The sequence below is a fragment of the Scyliorhinus canicula genome, chromosome 4 (genome assembly GCF_902713615.1).
Source record: "Scyliorhinus canicula chromosome 4, sScyCan1.1, whole genome shotgun sequence".
NCBI classification, from domain to species: domain Eukaryota; kingdom Metazoa; phylum Chordata; class Chondrichthyes; order Carcharhiniformes; family Scyliorhinidae; genus Scyliorhinus; species Scyliorhinus canicula.
In genome coordinates, this window is record NC_052149.1 from 61,478,859 (window position 1) to 61,499,329 (window position 20,471).

The following is a 20,471-nucleotide window of genomic DNA, read 5'->3' on the forward strand; positions in this document are numbered from 1 at the left end:
GATTGGAAGGGCATTTTCAGGATGTGATGGTCTCCTCGATGATCGTGTTGCGTTATGAACCAATTTGCACATCTGCAACTGTGGGGCCTGGAGATCCAGGTCTTTGAGGTCCAGTCTTCCAGAAAAACTAGCATTTAAGAAATTAATCTCATGGGCAGGAAGGGGAAAATAATTGACTCTTGTGCTTTCGGGATAGTGGATAAGTTGGAGGGGTCCACAACCGTTGTCTGCAGGGTTAAGGAGTTAAAGCAAAACATGTAGAACACCATGGTCAAGGGGACAACAAACGTTACGTTAGGTTAAGGAAGCAACGATCTGGCACGGCTCTAGAGCGTTACAAGATAGCCAGGAAGGAACTCAAAAATGGGCTTAGGAGAGCTTGACGGGGGCATGAAAAAGCCCTGGTGAGAAGGATTAGGGAAAACCCCAAGGCGTTCTACACTTATCTGAGAAATAAGAGGATGATCAGAGTGAGAGTAGAGCCAATCAGGGATAGTGGAGGGAACTTGTACCGAGATTCTGAGCAGATAGGGGAGGCTCGAAATGAATAATTTGCTTCAGTATTCACAAGAGAGAGGGACCTTGTAGCTCATGAGAACAGCGTGAACCAGGTTAATAGACTTGAACAGGTTGATATTAAGAAGGAGGATGTGCTGGGAATTTTGAAAAGCATCAGGATAGATAAGTCTCCTGGGCCTGACAGGATATACCCAAGGTTACTCTGGGAAGCGAGGGAGGAGATATCTGCGCCATTGGCGATGGTCCATGTATCCTCACTTTCCACTGGAGTAGTACCGGATGATTGGAGGGAGGCGAATGTTGTTCCCCTGTTCAAGAAAGAGAATAGGGAAATCCCTGGGAATTACTGACTAGTTAGTCTTACATCTGTGATGAGCAAAATATTGGAAAGGGTTCTGAGAGATAGGGGCCGGGATTCTCTGAAATTGCGGCTAAGTGTTGACGCCGGCGTAAACAACAGTGTTTCACCCTGGCGACAACGGGCCTCCTGGCCCAGCGATTCCGTGGCCCACAGGGGACCAACATGGCGCCAGAGTGCTGCATGCAGTACCGGCGGCGATACGCGGCCCTGTCAGCTGGGGGTCCGCGCATGCGCACGGCGGCCTCTTCCGCGTGGGGGCCGCGAATATGGCAGAGCTACACAGAAGAAGGGAGGCCGCCTCCAGATCGCGTGCGCCCGCCAATCGGTGACCCCCGATCGTAGGCCTGGCCGTTGTGGAGGCCCCCCCGAGAGTCTGATCCCCCTGCCCCTCCAACAGGACGGCCACCACGGCCGTGGTTCCGAGCTCACGCCCGATGCAACCGTGTTAGAACCACGCTGGTGGGAACTCAGCCGGTCGACCACGGAGAATCGCCGCAGGGGCCTCTTTCAATGGCCCCCGACCGCCGCCGCGTTGATCGCGTGCGCGCGACTAGCAGCGATTCTCCGGTAGCCGGAGAATTGCGTCTCGCCGTCGGACTGGTGTCGCACACTGTCCAGGCGTCAACTCTGATTCCCCGAGCCGGTGCGGGCTCGGAAAATCCCGACCAACATTTATGATTATTTATAAAAACATATTTTGATTAAAGATAGTCAGCATGGCTTTGTGAGGAGCAGGTCATGCCTCACAAGCCTCTTTGAATTATTTGAGGGTGTGATGAGACACATTGATGAAGGCAGTGGATGTGTTGTATATGGATTTCAGTAAGGCACTTGATAAGATTCCCCATGGTAGGCTCATTCAGAAAGTTTGGGGGAATGGGATACAGGGAAATTTAGCTGTCTGGATACAGAATTAGCTGGCTGAAAGAAGACAGCGAGTATTCCGCCTGGAGGTCGGTGACCAGTGGTGTCCCGCAGAGATCTGTTCTGGGATCTCTGCTTTTTGTGTTTTTTATAAATGACTTGGATGTGGAAGTGGAAGGGTGGGTTAGAAAGTTTGCTGATGACACGAAGGTTGGTGGATTTGTCGATAGTGTTGAGGTCTGTTGCAGGTTACAACAGGACATTAACAGAATGCAGAGCTGGGCTGAGAAGTGGCAGATGGAGTTCAACCTAGATAAATGTGAAGTGATTCATTTTGGAAGGTCGAATTTGAATGCTGAATACAGGGTTAAAGGCAGAATTCTTGGAAGTGTGGAGGAACAGAGGGGTCTTGGGATCCACATACATAGATTCCTCAAAGTTGCCACCCAGGGTGATAGGGTTGTTAAGAAGGCGTATGGTGTAGTGACTTTCATTAACAGGGGGATTGATCTTAAGAGCCGTGAGGTTTTTCTGCAGCTTTATAAAACCCCGGTTAGATTCCACACTTGGAATATTGTGTCTAATTCTAGTCACCTCACTATAGGAAGGATGTGGACGCTTTGGAGAGGGTGCAGAGGAGATTGACCAGGATGCTGCCTGGACTGGAGGGCATGTCTTATGAAGAAAGGTTGAGGGAGCTCGGGCTTTTCTCATTTGAGTGAAGAAGGAAGAGAGGTGACTTGATCGAGGTGTACAAGGTGATAAGAAGCACGGATAGAGTGGATAGCCAGAGACTTTTCCCCAGGGTGGAAATGGCTGTCATGAGGGGGCATAATTTTAAGGTGATTGGGGAGATGTCAGAGGTAGGTTTACACAGAGAGTGGTGGGTGTGTGGAATGCACTGCCAGCAGACGTGGTGGAGTCAGTGTCATTAGGGACATTTAAGCGACTCTTGTACAGGCACATGTACAGCAGTAAATTGAAGGGGTGTAGGTTAGGTTGATCTTAGAATAGGATAAATGGTCGGCACAACATTGTGGGCCGAAGGGCCTGTACTGTGCTATGTAAGGGCTACTGTATTGTTCTATGTTCTATTTTCTATAAAATGTCAGGAGGAAATTTGAATGTGATCATTGCTTCCAGGGTTTCCTCCAAAGATTTTGATCCTCAAGAGTGTCAAAGCAACTTTGTTAGCATTATTTTGTGTCTCCTCATTCAGACTGCTGGCTGAGTTGAACAGATGCCCATCGGTTCCACCACTTCTCATGACATTCACAAAAATTTTACGTGATAATTCTACAAAAGAGATTAACAGGCTTCCAACATTTTTGAGCACGTTATACAAGCTTTTATTTTGCAAAATTCTGCGACATTATTATGGACAGAATCAGCTTCAGTGTGTTTCATAGCAAAAACCTAGCCATTTTCATTGTTGTATGGACTTGCGAACAACATAGATGGTGCAGCTAATTTTAATAGGGTGGTTTCATTGATGGGAAGCACAACGGTAAAACCATTGCAATATATCTTCAATAATAATTGTTTAACATTTCTCAAGCTGTTAACAAGATATCAAGCCATATAAATGTCAGAAAGTTTATCATTCCAACTATAGACAGGGCAATTTTACACAAAATAGCTAAATGAAATTCAATAGAATCCCCATTTACTCAGTATTTATCTGGATCCCATATGAAAGAAACAACAAAATTGAATGTGTCAAACCATTACCAGTGGATGCCAAATTTTGTACAGCTTTTCTATAAAACATAACCTAATTTCATGCATTTCTGGACACACATTTGTAAGTAGAGTGAAATGTGAATGTTGTTTGCTTGTAATGATACATGCAAGTGTCCTAATTCTCACGAGTATGTTTACAGCTAACAGTATTTCTACAATAGTTTTAATGATTTTAGCATCAAATATCTAATGAGGGCTTATCTTTATAAAAAAGCTGTATAATATTTTTCATCCAAATCTTTACAAGTATCAGTGGAAATAGTTTGACATGTCCTACTTTCCCAGTTCTTTCATATGAGACCCTGATAAACACCTGTTCTACAAATGCATTTTGTTTACCATCAGTGAGCAATGGAAAACATTGTTTTCAATGTTAATAAACTCATAAAATAGGTTCATGATGTTGCATGTCCTAATGATTAAGAATTAGCATTAAATGTCAACTTTAACTTATAAATATGCTTCTGGAAAATACAATTGCTTGTATTAGCGCTGCAGTCCAACTTGATGGCTTATATGGGAAACCCATTGCCAATTATGTTACTGCAACAGGAAGATATGAAATTAACAGACGTTGAATAATACATCAATTGCTGTTCCCATTTCAGACCATAGTTGTTACCACTTTATATTGCTCATTTTAATTTTCAACTTTTTTTTTCCTTGCTTCTATTTTAACTTTTCTTTATAGTTGCTCCTGATCTCTTTATATTTCCCTTATTTCTGTGGCTTTCAATAGTGTATAAATACTGTAAAAATGGCAATGTGGTGAGGAACATTTAGTTCTTATTTTGCTTCATTGTGTTTCAATATGACCAAAGGTGTTGTCATCAAAGCAAAGCTCTACAAACTGTACATAATTAAAACAGCTTCCATCTAATGTTTATTTTAAACAAAAAAACAACTGCAACCACTTTCCCTACAATTGAAGTACAGATCACCCATCAAAATACCCTGGCAAAATTCAGACCAGAATTCATGAGGCCTTCATGGTTATATTTTACCGGCACTTTCATCTGGGTTGCACCATCAAGGCCTACCATATTGTCAGGGGCACAATAGACTCTTTGTGTGTGTGCATTATAATTATAATATACTGGTATGCGTTATAACTATATATAGTATGTATTATCATTATGATATTCCAGCATGTATTATAATCATGATGTTCCAGTTGATCTCCTGGGGCATCGAAAATGGACAGTCAGGATCGAGTGTAACTCTCAGGTGAAGCAGAATTAGAAGGCAGTTGATTCATGTAGTAAGATGGACAGGTGCAATTATAGTCGCCTTTTAGAGTCAAACATCTCTATCCTTATTTTTATAGAATATATTGATTTCATGTTTTGTATGGTTAGCCAGCAAAACGTTCTAAATTTGGCAAACACAGAAATAAAATTGATTGCAACACAGCACCTCTGCAGTATATGAACTCAAAAGATACAAAACTGAGAGGCTACAGCCCCACCACTGGTGGGAAGATGTAATTAGACCTCGACAAATTTACTGTGTGGTTCCCATTGTAAATACTTAAAGCAGAAAGTGTTTGCCAAATTAAGTACGTGTTGGTGTAGAAGTGTAACAAACTATGACAACAAGAAGTGTGGTTTTGTAGCTGGGTCTTGCGCTTGCTTAGAGATGTCAGGTTTTACTAAGGAGAGGCCAGTGAGGAGGGTGCATAACCAACCATCTGCCTGATGTGCTTGAGGGCTCTCAGTCCATTTTGTGGTTCGGGGCTAATTGGCATATGTACAGGAGGCTGCGAGCTCCCAATGCACATCCCAATACAGCTCACTATCTCCAGGATAATACAATATCACAGAGACTGGAACCCCATCCGGTTGGGAACAGGGTTGGCAAATCTGGTTGGATATCGTCTTGGAGGTTTCAGCAGATGGCCTTGACCAGTCTCACAGGGGAACCAAATTCCCATATCGTGGGCAACATGGTAACACAGTGGGCGGCACGGTAGCACAGTGGGTGGCACGGTAGCTCAGTGGTTAGCACTGCTGCTTCACAGCTCCAGGGTTCCAAGTCTGAATCCCAGCTTGGGTCACTGTCTGTATGGAGTCTGCACGTTCTCCCCGTGTCTGCGTGGGTTTCTTCCGGGTTTCTTCCAGCTACAAAACCACACTTCTTGTTGTCATAGTTTGTTACACTTCTACACCAACACGTACTCCGGTTTCCTCCCACAGTCCAAAGATGTGCAGGATAGGTGGATTGACCATGCTAAATTGCCCTTAGTGTCTAAAACAAAAAGGTTAGGTGGGATTACTGGGTTGCGGGGATAGGGTGGAGGTATGGGCTTAAGTGGGGTGCTCTTTCCAAGGGCCGGTGCAGACTAGATGGGCCGAATGGCCTCCTTCTACACTGTAAATTCTATATGTTTCCATATGATTCTATATGATTTTCACCCTCAAACTGACTGTGGAATTGGAAAGCAAACTGGCTCTTTGTTACCAAATTGACTGCTGTGAGGCAGTTTTTTATTTTTCAACTCTAGCAGTGAATAAATAAATGCTTTGAAAGAACATCGCTGGGATTCTCCATCGGTGGGATCCTCCACTTCACTGGCAGTGCACTCACACCCGCGGATTTCCCGATGGCGTACGGGTGGCCCCAATGGGAAACATCATTGGCCGGCTGCCGCGGCAGAGGATCCCGCTGCCGGCATGGCCGCATCGCGCCAGAAAATCGGTGCGGCGGGACAGAGAATCCCGCCCCATGTGTCTACTGTAAAGTTTCTGAGATTTTGCCTCAGGGCTTCGGCAGCAAAGTATTGGAGGGCGGCACGGTAGCATAGCGGTTAGCACTGCTGCTTCACAGCTCCAGGGTCCCAGGTTCAATTCCCGGCTTGGGTCACTGTTTGTGGGGAGTCTGCATGTTTTCCCCGTGTCTGCGTGGGTTTCCTCCGGGTGCTCCGGTTTTCTCCCACAGTCCAAAGATGTGCGGGTTAGGTGGACTGGCCAGGCTAAATTGCCCGTTGTGTCCAAAAAGGTTGGGTGGGGTCACTGGGTTATGGGGATAGGGTGAAGGTATGGGCTTGGGGGGGGGTTGTTCTTTCCAAGAGCCGGTGGTGACTCGATGGGCTGAGTGGCCTCCTTCTGCATTGTAAATTCTATGATCCTACGGAGACTATTCTTCAAAAATTGGAAACTCCAGGTCAATCCTGGAGGATTTGCAACAGTCATCAGGAAAGATAAACTGGAGGCTGTGATGGCAAGGGATGGGAATGTGAGATGGTAAAATATTATAATATCCTTGAGAGAACCTCATGGTATCAGAGAACTAATTTCAAAATTTAATCTTTCGAGTGTTTCCTACTGTTCTACATTTAACAAATGTAGCATCCATGAAGGTTGTTCTTGAGTAAATTTCTAAATGGCATCTGGGCCCTATACACATCCTGGAACCAGATTTGCATAGATCAATGAGGTTCAGAGAAAGGCCCTGAGAAAAATGGCAGAGTTAATTACACTAGTGTCCTACTGCTCCATTTCTGTTGGTCAGAGAGAGAGTTTAAAATGGAATCCATTTTGTCTAAATTTCATTCCTCTCCTGTCGGCACACTAGTGGAATGAAAAGATCTTGCTGGCTGGCAGAATAGGTCACAGGACAAAACTACTCCTGATTTGGAACTACTTTATACGAAATTAGAAAACTCACTCAGATAAACCAATGGCTGACTGGTGTGGGAATAGTTACTGCACTCGTACAGTAAGGTCTCTGCAGTTAGGGCTGAGGAACATTGTTATGACTAAGCAGAACAGGTTTACTCTGCATCGACTGTGCAAGTGTCATGATTTATCTCGAATATCTGGTTAATAAATTTAAGAAAAGAGCAAGTACAGTTTAGTAATCAAGTAGTTAAGTGCACTACATAGCTCCCATGAGCCAGCATATCCAGCAAACACTGGCATTATTTGGCCAAGTGAACAGAGCATCCAGATTCGATGACTACTGCATAATTTAGCAATAACATTGTACCCGTGCAACTCAAGAGTCCTTCTCATGATTAGAGATGGCATTATGTGTAACCCATCTTTCTTTGTCACACAACAAAGGGCCCCATGCAGAGACACTGGCCGCTGAGTGACATTTGTGGTCTGTACCAGACAATTCCACAGTACCAGATGCTTCAGCTAGTAGTTAAAGCGAAAGAAAATTGGCTGCCAAGCTATGCTATACCAAGGCAACTGTGCCAAGAAAAAGTTTCCTTCATGTTCTCCAACCTCTGACCCATCCTCATCACAGCATGGGGCCCACATTCACAACCTACAAACAATTGCATCATTCATCCTACTAATGCAAACTGTCTACAATTTAACCATCAAAGGCCTGAACTTACTTGAGCAGCCTGCAAGAGCAAAACTACTTATAGCAACGACAGCTACACTGAAAAGCAAGACTAAATTAAGTATTTAATATTTAATTTCTTGGAAGGGTAACTGAACAACTAGATAAATCATGTACAAGCCGCTTGATGAGCTTACTGTTGTAATCTGCAATTCCCATGCAACAAATTTATATATGTGTTTCCCATTATAAATGTGGTCATAATGGGTTTATAGTGGAAAAAAGTTGAGACCAAAGCATTAAAAAATGACAAGAAGTGTGGCTTATTAGCCAGGACTGTGGATTTAATGATGGCGATGTAAGACTTTTAAATGACTGTTTCCACCAACTGATTTTGCATATATTTTAGAATCTCTACAGTGCAAAGGAGGCCATTCAGCCCATCGAGCCAGCACTAACCCTCCAAAAATGCACTCTACCTAGACCCACTCCCCCACCCTGTCCCCGTAACCCCGCACATAGATCATCGCCAATCCACCTAACCTGTGCATTTTTGGATGCTAAGGGGTAATTTAGCATGGCCAATCCACCTAACCTGCACATCTATGGATTGTGGGAGAAAACCAGGGCACCCGGAGGAAACCCACGCAGACACGGGGAGCACGTGGAAACTCTAAACAATCACCCAAGATCAGAATTGAACTCAGGCCCCTGGTGCTGCAAGGCAGCAGTGCTAACCTCTGTGCACCTTGCCACCCATATATATATAACACATGTGACTCTCCATCATATACTTGTTTAATCTTTGTTATTGTTAGATTTATTACCTTCCATTCGCATTACACAGTCTCTCTATTCAGTGTGCCTATTACATAATGATAAAAGATGATATTTTAAAAAATTCTATTAAAGAAAATATCTGACAGTGAGTTTCAAGATGCATTTAATTTTGTGGTTAGTAAACCATCTAAATTTTGCATTTGATTAAATTACAGCTCCGTCAGAGATTACTAGTTATCAATTATTCTACATTTTAACCCAATACAGAATTACTGTTCATGAAATGATTCCAGCCATTTTTATTTGCAGACAGATAATTATGAATTTACAAGGTGATTTCCCACTGTCCACATTGGCCCCAGAAAATTTAGCCATTACTCCCCTTTGTGATCTTTTTCAGTAGGGATGTGATGGGTAGCGGTTGGAGTGAATACATGGCACACTCCACCAGGCCGGTTCAGGCCAAAAGTGGCAATCAGGGTTTAATGTATGTTATAGGATCCTAATCTATGTTTCAAACGCTAGGCCAAAGAACAATGCCTTGGTACAAATGATATGGACAACGGAGCCATTTTTACCACCAAATATGGATGCTACCAGCCCTATCTTTATACCCTCTAAATGCCTTAGATTTAACTAAAGTTGACTTTGCAGGTTTCATGGAGCTGCTGCATTATCCTCGAATACACCATTAAAATCTGAAAAAATAGTCAGTCAAATTCAGCATTTTAATATTTCATAAAAATGGCATCATGATGGCACAGTAGTTAGTGCTGCTGTCTCACAGCGTCAAGGACCCGGGTTTGATTCTGGCCTTAGGTGACTGTAGAGTATTCACATTTTCCCCTTGTCTGTATGGGTTTCCAAAGATGTGCAGGTTAGGTGAATTGGCCAGGCTAAATTGCCTCTTAGTATCCAAAGATGTGCTAGTTAAATGGAATTACGGGGATAGGGTGGGGGAGTGGGCCTAAGTAGGTTGCTCTTTCAGAGAGTCAGTTCAGACCTGATGGGCCAAATGGCCTCCTTCTGCACTGTTGGGATTCTATGAAAGTTTCTATGAATTAATTATATGTCCTATAGAATGTATATCTATAATATGCAGCATTGAATAGATGGGAAGTTAAATGACATAACACTCCAGTAAGATACTATATTTGTAAGCAAAATAAATATGTTTCAAAAATCAAAAGACCCTTTTGAAGTAAGTTTGTTTTAATCACAAAAATAACTAATTTATATCTTACTTAATTTAGTTTGAGGACAACTAAAAAGCTGCAATATGAACAACATAAAAATGGTCAAATTGTATTCAGTTCAGTCTTACTACATTTGTCGTTAGGAAAAAAATGAATGGATTGCAACTGTTGCTGGAGTTACTGCTTATGGTAAATTTCCTTGAGTTAAACGATATATATTATATATGTATAAAATTGCTTCATTTTTAAACTAACTGCACAAAGAGACAAGTTGACAAAAATATTTGAAGGATGGTAATATGAAAATATTTTCAGATGAACAGTGCAGGTGAGGTTTACCATACAATATAATGCAATTTATTAACGTTGTTTAATAGTGAGCTGGTCACAAATGAATTGCTTAACAGTTCAATCTGAGAAGAGAAGTGTAGCTTTTGTGACTGAATGAAAGTGAAGGGCTTCTGTTACTTACATTACAACCCACCATAATGGAAGGATTTCTGAATTTCAGCCGCTGTTTGTTAAATTGCTGCATATCTGGTGCTGTCTACCGTGTTTCATGATCAATGAATGGTGAAGAGCTGGCAATGTTTATTTTGCTACAATATTCCAAATGTAAACAGAAAAAAAAATATCAGTAATATTTTAGGTTTCAGGAAATATGGAAAAGTAATATGGAAAAGACTCTATACTTGTGTCAATACAAAAAGAGAAACCTGGCAAAATAATCCAGAGTAAAAGCCACAAGCCAGGTTGAAAAGGCAAGAAGTGCCATCTATATGGTGTATTTCCTTGATGGGCAATCATTTAAGAGCCAATTATGAGGTTGTTACTATTAGCTTAGAATCTGCTACAATCTTCAGTTTCTTTCTATTCTTTTAGCCTTGCTTTTCATAAATATCACCTGCAATGGAAGAAAATTTGTCAGGTTAGAATGTAAAGATTACATTTCAGCCAAAGTGACCGAGTTGAAAGTTTGGTGGGTCGATACAGTTGTTATGTGACTTGTACATTCAATCTGAGTTTTTGCTATCCCTTTCAGGTAAATATTGTGACAGCTTCTGTATCTCAGGTGCAAAGTTTCTGGAATTTAATCCTCATACTTAAAATAATTTAGTGCTGTAAAATAATAAACTGTCGGAGAAAGAAGGTCATTCCAATACTACTACCAACATACAGAATCTCTCTCCCAAAGTAAATTTCCAGGAATGAAGCAAAAGGCAATTCCTCCTGTATAATTTAATAGGTCAAATTGAACACACACACACACACACGCACATACACACACCAGATACTTGCACAAATATTTATGCATATGTGTGCATACATTTATCATACCTAAGCACAATGCAGTTCTGCTTATCTTTCAAATCATGCTGCCTGGTGTGTGCTCCAACGAAGGCAGCACACACCTGACGGACAGCTCTGTTCCATTGCACCTGACTGCTGGCTCACATGTGGATCCGTCTGCTTGGTAGTTTTTGCTCTGTATGAAGCTAATGGAATTTGCAGTTGATTAACCTCAAATCTGGAGTAAGCTCTTGCCTGGCATAGCAGCTGGCGATGTCATGACAACTTGTATTTCTTAAGTGGAAAAGACAGCCACAGCACTACTGAAGCACTACACTCAGACATTGAGGAGGACACTTAACAAACCACAAAGTGTAAGGTAAAAGGAGAAACAAAAGGAATCAAGGAGAAAAAGGAGTATTTACTCCATTGTAAAAAGCCTAATGGTAAAATAATAAAATCAGACAGAAACAGAGGGAGAGAAAAACAATGTAATGTTAGAACCAGCAGACTAACTAAAGATACATTTACATTGATATATAATGCTTTGCACTGATACTGAATTTGCTACCATAACTTCAACAGAACTTCTGAATACCCAGATAGATGCTGAAATAGCGCATTTGTTAAGTTGCATTGGTTGATTGTGAGAAAATACTTGGCAACGGTATAAGCATGGATTCAGGACTGCACCTGAGTCCAGAGCAAGATTCCCTCCAACCAGGCCCGAGCTCCAGACTTGCACACAAAACTTTACTTACAGATAGAGTGCAAATGTACTCAAAGACTGACAGAGGAAATGCCAAAACAAAGGTAGAGTGCAAAAGAAGAATCAGTGGGGTAAACAAAAGACAAAGGATAAAACTGAGATGCTGACTAAAAGGGATAGGACGAGTGGGAAATATCAGATAGCCAAAGAAAAATGAGAACTGAGCATGAATTAGGAAGAAAGACATCAGAGCAGACAGGGCTGCCGCAATAAAGTATATTGGTTCTGTAGTCTTGAGGGAACCTAGGAATTGAAAACTAAACTTGAAAATAGATGAAATTGAAAAATAGTGAAATGCAAGGGAAACAATGTGGTAAAACGTGGGATCAGGCAAATCACGGAAAGAGTTAAGCACAACAATTTCAGTACAGGGGAATAAGGCACCAAATGTATGATCAGACTTGAAGTTATCAGTGAGCTGTCAGCCCAACATGCAATCATTCAGGTTTAATAAATTTTAATTTTAAATAACATTTACCTCCAATGTGACGTAATGAGCTCATTGCAATGGAAAATGCCTTTAAAAAAATAAAAAACAAGTGTAAAACTTATCCAAGGTATGAATGTTGTGTTTAAATGAAGTGACACTGATGATCAATTAAATGTTTTCTGCACCAATTCAGCCTATTTTCCACAACTTTTAAACGTATTAGATCAGACTTTGCTCCCATTGCTGCTCTTGATTGTTCACAAGAGTGCACAAGACCAGCTGGATGTCATGCTAACAATTTGGAGCTCCCATCAGTCAGATCTTGATGAACAAAATTGGAAAAATCTATAAAATCTGGTTTGGAATGCAGGGAATAGGAACAGATAAAGTCCTGGATTTTGGGAAATGACGTATGTACCGGTGAGTCGGGTTCTCTGTGGTTTCAGTATGATTATTAACCCACTTTCAGTGTGGTTATCAACCCACTGACTGGAACATCCAACTCAACCTGCTATTCGCTGCTGACAGTAGGTTACTGAACTGATACCTCAATCAACATATGCATCCAAACATTCATAACCACAAGCCACACAGCTCAGTAATGTTTTATCCACATTTTCCAGTATAAAGGGCGAAGTTATTGGTTGCAACCCTCTCATAATGGAATGTTGTTTTGTTCAGTAAGTGCAGGGCAGGATCCAAGGTGAATTCATCCAGCGCTCTCGGCCTTCCATTATCAGACTTTTCCCTGGTCTGGCCAAACACAGACACTCTCACCATCAAGCTCCGATTATTGTGACTGCGGGTTCTTATTTGGAGTTCTTGTACACGTGACTGTTAATTCAACACGCCATGGTCAATGCAGCACGACTTAAAACTTTTAACTGTTACCCGTAGCAAGGCGATAATTATACACGAAAAGAGTTTCACTTGCGTAGTGTCATCATTTGCTCCATACAAGACGATGTAAAGCCTTGCACTATCATTTAGAAAGGGACCCCCCCCAAAAAAAAATCAGAATGGGAATAAAAACAGCGTCGCTGCCTGAATAAACCTTTCACCTGACATTGCATGAAAATGTCGCGCGAGGAGGTGAATTCAGAAATCTGCATTTTAATGACAATTACAGAATTGTCTCTCAACTTGCCCACAGGTTGTGTACCTTTTGTCAGTTTCAAGCAACCCATTCCAAAGAGATACTTTCTTTGACATGATGTCTGACTCTTATTCAGAAATGAATGGGGATAGTTACAAACGCGGAATGGCTTAAAACAGACACCATTTGTTTTCAAAGAAATCAAGCTTATTAGGAGGGGGTAACGATCACATTAAATGCTCCTGGTGCGACAATTTAAATTCTCTAAAAAACGAACCACGCAAAACAAAAACAAATGACAGAAAGTGTTAGACAAGTGCAATCTGCACACATCCATGAAGCTATTCCGGGGCTCTCCAATGTCTTGTCCATCATACGGTCAGATGTACTTCAATTAAATAACACACCCAAACAACAAACGCCACACTGCAAATGGCTTTGAAATCTGCTCTGCATCCACACATAATTAATGGATAAACAAAAGGATTTCATTGGAAATATTTTTGTCAGTGCCGTGGGGCATACATGTTCTATTGTACACTGTGCATGGTGCTCCTAGAGGCAACTTAAACAGAATCATCTTAAGGTGAGGTCACCTAGAATGTGTAAGGGAGATGAGGACGGCGGCACAAGGTGAAGATTAAGTTGAAGAGCTTGGATTTTTAAAAAAATCAAATCACGCCGAACATGTCTTGCGTGAAGGAAGAAAATAAGCATAATTCGGATAAACAATTGCTCCAGCTGACACCCCCCCCATCCCTCACCTCTCAATATCCACGCTGGAAATGTCACTGTTAGAAAGGCAGTACATAATGGTTCGAATTGCGTTGCAGTTGTGTTTTGATCTGTAATATGGCAACACTAAAAGGTAATTTTCTTTGATTTATTGGTGCTAATTTGTGCTCTATGTGTATCCACCTGATCCAAGTCTTTATTGGTGGAAACACGAATAGCTTTTATTACTTAATAAGAGTCACACTTACCTAGACTGTTTTGTATGTGTAATTCCAAATGATTATTCAGAGCAATTCTTCCCTGTAGTAGGTATGTCCTTTCTTATGGAATTTTATATTAAAACAAGCATTTCTATGTATTTCTCCTCCCCAGTGATTTGTGAATTGGATATGGAAAGGAAAAACTTTATTTACCATAATATATTTTGATTTTGCACCAATCTATATTGTTAATCTTAATGGTTACTTGCACAGTTGTTTTTTTCCCCACATAACTAATAAACACATATATTTCCAGGTGCTGCATGAATTCTTTAGCATTTTCTATCTTTATGCAAGTTTTGTAATAGTCGATTTTGGACAAAAAGTAAACAATTCTTCCTGTCTTTATGTAATTGAAGCTATAGTTTCCCCTTTTCCTGTCAATGATCTGTGTGTCAATCTCAGGTCAATTTCATACATTCAGAACCAACCAACCAGTGATCTCTATGCACTGGAGTTGAATTAAAACATCAGCAAATGGAAGTTTAGAATTATAATATAATTAACTGAAGGGAAACTGTCCAGAAGCAAATAACAACAGCTTTTCTAAAATATGCTTGGTTACTGTGATTTTTAATATTGTTATCAATGAAAATGTATAAAAGGAGACAAGAAAAGAGAATAAAACACCAGCGGCAATCAACCAATTACAATAACGCAAAAAAAAATCCTCACTCAGGGACTTATTTGGAAAATGTTTAATAAATACTGAGAGTTTCGAAAAGTCACAGCCTTTCTCACGAATTGGAAGGGTGACTCAAACATTTCAAAAGTTTCTGCTTCTTGATCATCAATAAAGCAGAAAGTGCATTTCTGACACAGAACATTAGACATAAAAAAGTTTGTAAGAAAAACACAGCTGTGTGTAGATACTTGCTTCGAGTACGGGTCATTTGAACAGTGAGTACTGCTTATTAAATTTAGTCCTGTATTGCCTTTGGCAACAAAAAAAAATCAATATTAAAAAAAAATTCCATGCACAGGGGGTTTGTTTTTACAGCATGTTTAGAATCTTTTCTGTGCAATTTAACGTCTAAGAGACAGAAAACAGTCTGCATACCGCACCTTATTGAGTTCTTAAAAAAACAAAATTCATTACACTACTCGTTCCCAGCATTTAACATATGAAGCACATTAAATACAAATCATGAAGCAATAAATATAGGCACTGCATAATACTAATTCACTCCAAAGTTACAGTCATCCTATGGAAATCAATGTAATTGTCAGTTCTATACTCCATTGCACTTAATGGCAAAATTAGAGGCAGGTCATTGAAAGTGGTTCAGAAAGTAGTACTGCATGCACATCTTCCTTTAAACAGCTGTGCATTAACTTCACATGGATCTCTCTTCTGTAAAGTTTTAGTACAATGCAGCATTGAAATTTGATGACAAAAAGTGGTAAGCACATGCAGAGGGGGATAAAACGCCTCCTTTACTATATTGAAATGTTTACAATTCATTAAAAATAAAATTCTCCTGTCACAGCAGCAGTCAGAGAGGGAGACAACCCTCCTACTGAAAATAAATTCTGCTATAATTATAGTTATCACATTGTAATTTAACCAACAATGGCACAATAGAACTTGCATTATTACCACTCGGCTTGAATATACCAGGAAGATTCTGGCAATTCTGCTGGTTCTGCCTAACCTGACAGCAACAAGCAAACTAGAAGCAAACTAAAAAAACACAGATTTGAAGGAACGCAAATAGATATGGCGCAAGATCTGAGACAGTGGTCATGAACACTTTGACTTAAAACTCTTCACATTAATTCCCCCCATGAGACAACACATTTCCAAAACTGCATCTAAAATTTGTAAAGAAAGTCACAAACTTTCAGTTTGCCAGCAGAGAAAGCAGAGCAAGATGTCCTGTACAAATCCACTTGCCAGGCTTTATCCTGATATTGATGCAGAACAAGTAAGTTTACGGTCCAGTTGAGAAAGTATAATGCACTCATTGTCCCAACAAACTTTTTTTCCCCTTTTCTCTTTCGCACCCCCCCCCCACCCCCCACCAACTCACATTGGCAGAATTTGTGCTTGCCTCAAGAATAATAATGACCAAAACAAATAATCACTTTTAATGAATCGCAAGCTAACGTACACGCTGAAGCACACAATTGTGATTCGCATCTCTGTCTCCCGCAACAGAACTCATTTGTATCTAGTACCACAATGGACTATTGTACATCCTCCTGCATTCCGTGTATCCTTTTTGATTCAGCAAGCCAAAGGTTGTGTGGCTCGACTGACTGTGAATTGTGTGTTAACCTCTCCGCGCTGCGCACCGGAACCATTCAACGACTTAAATCGGAGGCAAAGTTTCTAACAAACTACATAATGTAAAGGAACGTAAAAACACATGACTTAACTGACAATAACACAGTACCCCGCTATAATGAAAACAAATAGAAATGACTGAACACTTCACATAAGTGGTATACAGAAGTACTCCAGCATACAGACAGTAACTGCTAGAAACAGCTATGACATGCTAAAGTTGATGAGATCTCAAGTTGACGACAACTCTGAATGTTGAAATAAAATAGAGATTCTCATGCAGCTATTTTAACCCAACAAAAACACCATAAATCCCCACAGTCACTGAAATAACTAATCACAAGAATTCTGAAACACATTCAGTTTTGCAAGCAGGAGACTACCTGATTAACAGCTATTCCTAAATAGCACAGCACTATTTCATGCTTTTTAAAAAATGAAACAAAATTAACACTTTGTCCTGTCAATCACTTGTACTTTCTTGCACGATTCCAGGATAAGCGGGTTACTGTGTAGTGGTCATTGTTCAAAAAGCACAGAGGAGAAACTGAAAGTGTGAGATTACAGCTCTGAATAGTGTGAAAATCAAATGTTAATTTGATGAATGCAAGGTCTGGGACATTCAGTCAAAGAGGGAGGGAAAGTTAAAAAAAAAACAGCTTTTGCTGCCAACTCACCATCCACCATGTCCTGGCTGAGATGTCATAGCACAGCTGCCATTTGATGGAGCTGTCGGAGGGTTTCCCGGCCATTATGCTGTCAGCAACCTTCATCTGATGCAGCTCACGGGAGATAAGACACCTAATTGAGAAAACATTTGCAATGGCATGTTGGGCAACATTGTAGCCCAATCCATACCATATGGAATCATGGGTAAAGTCTCCTTGACAATGAACCAATCTCACAGACCCAGTGGCAAGGTGAACAGGAACTGAGGAGTCATCTGTTCAGTACTGTCTTCGCTTAAAAAAACAAAGAGCCCACTGCTCAACATCAAAGTGAAGCGGCAAAATAAGGGTTTCAACACTGAGATGATTCAAGTCTGCAAGCTTTTGGTGAACATGGGGATTTAATACGAGAAACACAGGTAGTGGACTATGGACTGAGAATGCCATAGGCTATTAGCCGAAAATTTCTGCATGACAGATGGAACTGCTTAGAGTATCATGCAATGTTTTGTTTTTACAGACTTCGAGGCTGATGCAGTATCTGTTTCTACATTGCATGCGTAAAAAGCTAATTTTCTGAAACATGAAGAAAAATGTGCGGTTTTTTCTTCAGCTTCTATTCCTGTTTCAGCTTTTTTGCACCTAGTATTAAGCAAAATATAAATGTTGAACGATCTTTAAAGTAGAAAAAGCACTTTCACCAGAGAATGAAGATGATCTGTGTTTTAAATGGTAGAACTAATAAGAATTGTGAGGAAACACGTTCAACTATAGGGCTTGCATTTTTTGAACAAATTACATTGCAACTCTTAAGCGTACATAGAAAAATTAATCTTTACGTACTTTGAAGTATTTAATTCTGATCAACAATCGCAAGCAAAATTGGCATTTGACAAGCAGCATCCTTATGTTTAGTCATCCAGAACACTTACCGGCTTATATTACTTTAAGTTTTATTAAAATGAAACCCCCTTTTACCCTAATTACAAATTCTCTGCCCTTAGAGAAATTTGAAGACGGACAGAATTAAAATAAGGAATAATTTTAAGACAGCAAGGGCACTTTGGAATTGAAAGCAGATATTGTCTTGGAGCTAAACTAAATACAAACAAAACAAAAAGTGTGCCATGGTATTTATTCCCTTTCCTTACAAGCAAGGCATGTTGTATCAAAATCAATATCATCTTGGTGTCTTTGAAACAGGAGAATCAATCATGCACATCCATTTTAAGTTATCCAAGTCTAATCAATTCCTTATGGTTGTAATTGCAGATAAGTCCTTTATTTCTTTCAAACAACACACTAGGAATCAAAGAGCATCTTGCTCATGGATAGAGGAATTAAATATTTGAGTTAAAATGTAGATTAAGGAAATTATAAACTTCAGCATTTACTGATCATGACAGCTGCAATTCAACATTTTGGCATGAATTGAGAACTGTTACTCACACATTTTATTCTTCTAATTTTTTTTTGGGGGGGGGGGGGTAATTGCTTGAAACTGCTTTAGTTCAACCTTTCAGAATAGGATCTCATTTAACCTCCTGTTTCTTAAAAGACAGATTACTCTGAAACTATACTATTGCCTCACTGTTGGGAAAAGACTAGGACAAGTGAATCTTGTCTTATTTACAAAGTATAATTCTGTGTATGGCTCTCTGAACCCACCATAGAGTAATATTTTTATAGGGAAGCAAATATATAATTAATACAATAACTGTAATATCAATTGTTAACTAGCATGACTTCAATGATGGACAATAAATAAATATTTTAAGAATTTACTTGTATCCAAACCTTACTTGTATCTTGTATTAAAAAGTATAATTGCAATAAAATGAAAATCTTTACATTTTTATTTGGTAGGTTTGTGAAGGAAAACGGCAGCAATTTGTCGAAAAGTAGAGGCTTCTGCTCTTAATTGAATAGTAGTTTGCTTGCAGGAAAAACAGAAATATCTTGGATTGCAGAAACTGTTCTGTGAATGAATTGTGACTACTGTCTCTTTAAAAAAAATGCATCTAATGTCACAGGTGAAAATGAATGATTTTAACAACTTGTGGGGAAGAAAGAGCCGAAAGAAAGCAAAGGTTAATATAATCTAACTATGCATCAGGTATAGAATGTCAGATCTGTCAAATTTCATCACAGTGTGCTGGTCTGCTCAGAGATTTGATTTTTCACTGCTGTCCTACCATGTTCAAGTCACAAACTGCCAGCAGCAACCAGCAAACAACCATAGGCTTGCAGTAACAGGCCTGAGCGGGAAGCCAGCCGAAAGAACCATCTGCTTCCGATTTCTAACTGAGCCAAGATGTGCAGTGAAGTGTCCTTACTGGCTCAGCCAGCCGCCCCACTAAAGTTATTAGCGTTACAAGTGAAATTATCTCTCCAAACAGTGGGGGTGCTGTAAGTCACCTCATGAGAGAGCTGAGCAGCATCATTTTCACTTCAGCACAAAGATGCTGTTCTTACAGTTTCACCAAAGGCAGGAGCAACAGAGCACTTGCTATATACCAGGTCCTGCGTGTTCGGTTCCAGTCCACAGGAAGTTCAATGGCTTCTCTGTGACTGGATTTCAGTGCAGAACAAAGACAAGCTTCTGTTCATTTTCCCCCTATAATGTCGCATTGTGCTTACAAAAACAGAATTCTTTTTTCATTCGTCCGCAAAAAAAAAAATGAGCTTCAGCTGCAAGAATGAAAACCTTGGATAAAATTATTTAATTCCAAACCCTGCAGGCAACTATCATTTCTGGAGCTAAAAGTGCAAAAGTTTCGCCATAATTAAAACTGCTTTTTGGGATGAAACCGTCAAGAGGTTTGGTAGACTAATTAAAATCAGTTTAATTACAAGAAAGCATGTTTTCCTTAATACAGAGGTGATTTTTCATTATTTTACATATTCTAAATTAAAAATATAATAACTAAAATGACTACTAGTGTAATGAATTACTATACCAGTTCGTATGCTATAAAACTATTCACAGCAAAAATTTCCTTGGCATGATTCTGACCTCAGGTGGGTTATTGACTGTAATATAACTTGCATTAGAGTTCCAGGATGGGAGAAACAAACAGCCAAGCTATCTCTGTAACCTGCTCCTGGAAAATACATATGTCTGACATTGGCTGAAGTGAAATTCAGGCTTGCCTGTCATGACAAACATAGTGG

General features: G+C 40.1%; 1 protein-coding gene across 3 annotated transcripts in view; it reads right to left on the reverse strand.

The window, feature by feature from the left end:
• The window catches only part of nfia (nuclear factor I/A), a 1,014,328-nt gene extending 996,788 nt beyond the window's left edge, over positions 1 to 17,540 (reverse strand). For 2 of the 3 annotated variants that reach the window (XM_038794333.1, XM_038794326.1), the window contains exon 1: positions 17,307 to 17,540. In XM_038794333.1, the coding sequence (XP_038650261.1) occupies positions 17,307 to 17,402 (96 nt within the window). In that variant the 5' untranslated portion in view covers positions 17,403 to 17,540. Of the gene's footprint in view, positions 1 to 11,097; positions 11,120 to 17,306 lie in introns of those variants that run through there. The other variant, XM_038794335.1, reaches the window with a different exon arrangement.
• Positions 17,541 to 20,471: the final 2,931 nt, after the last annotated feature.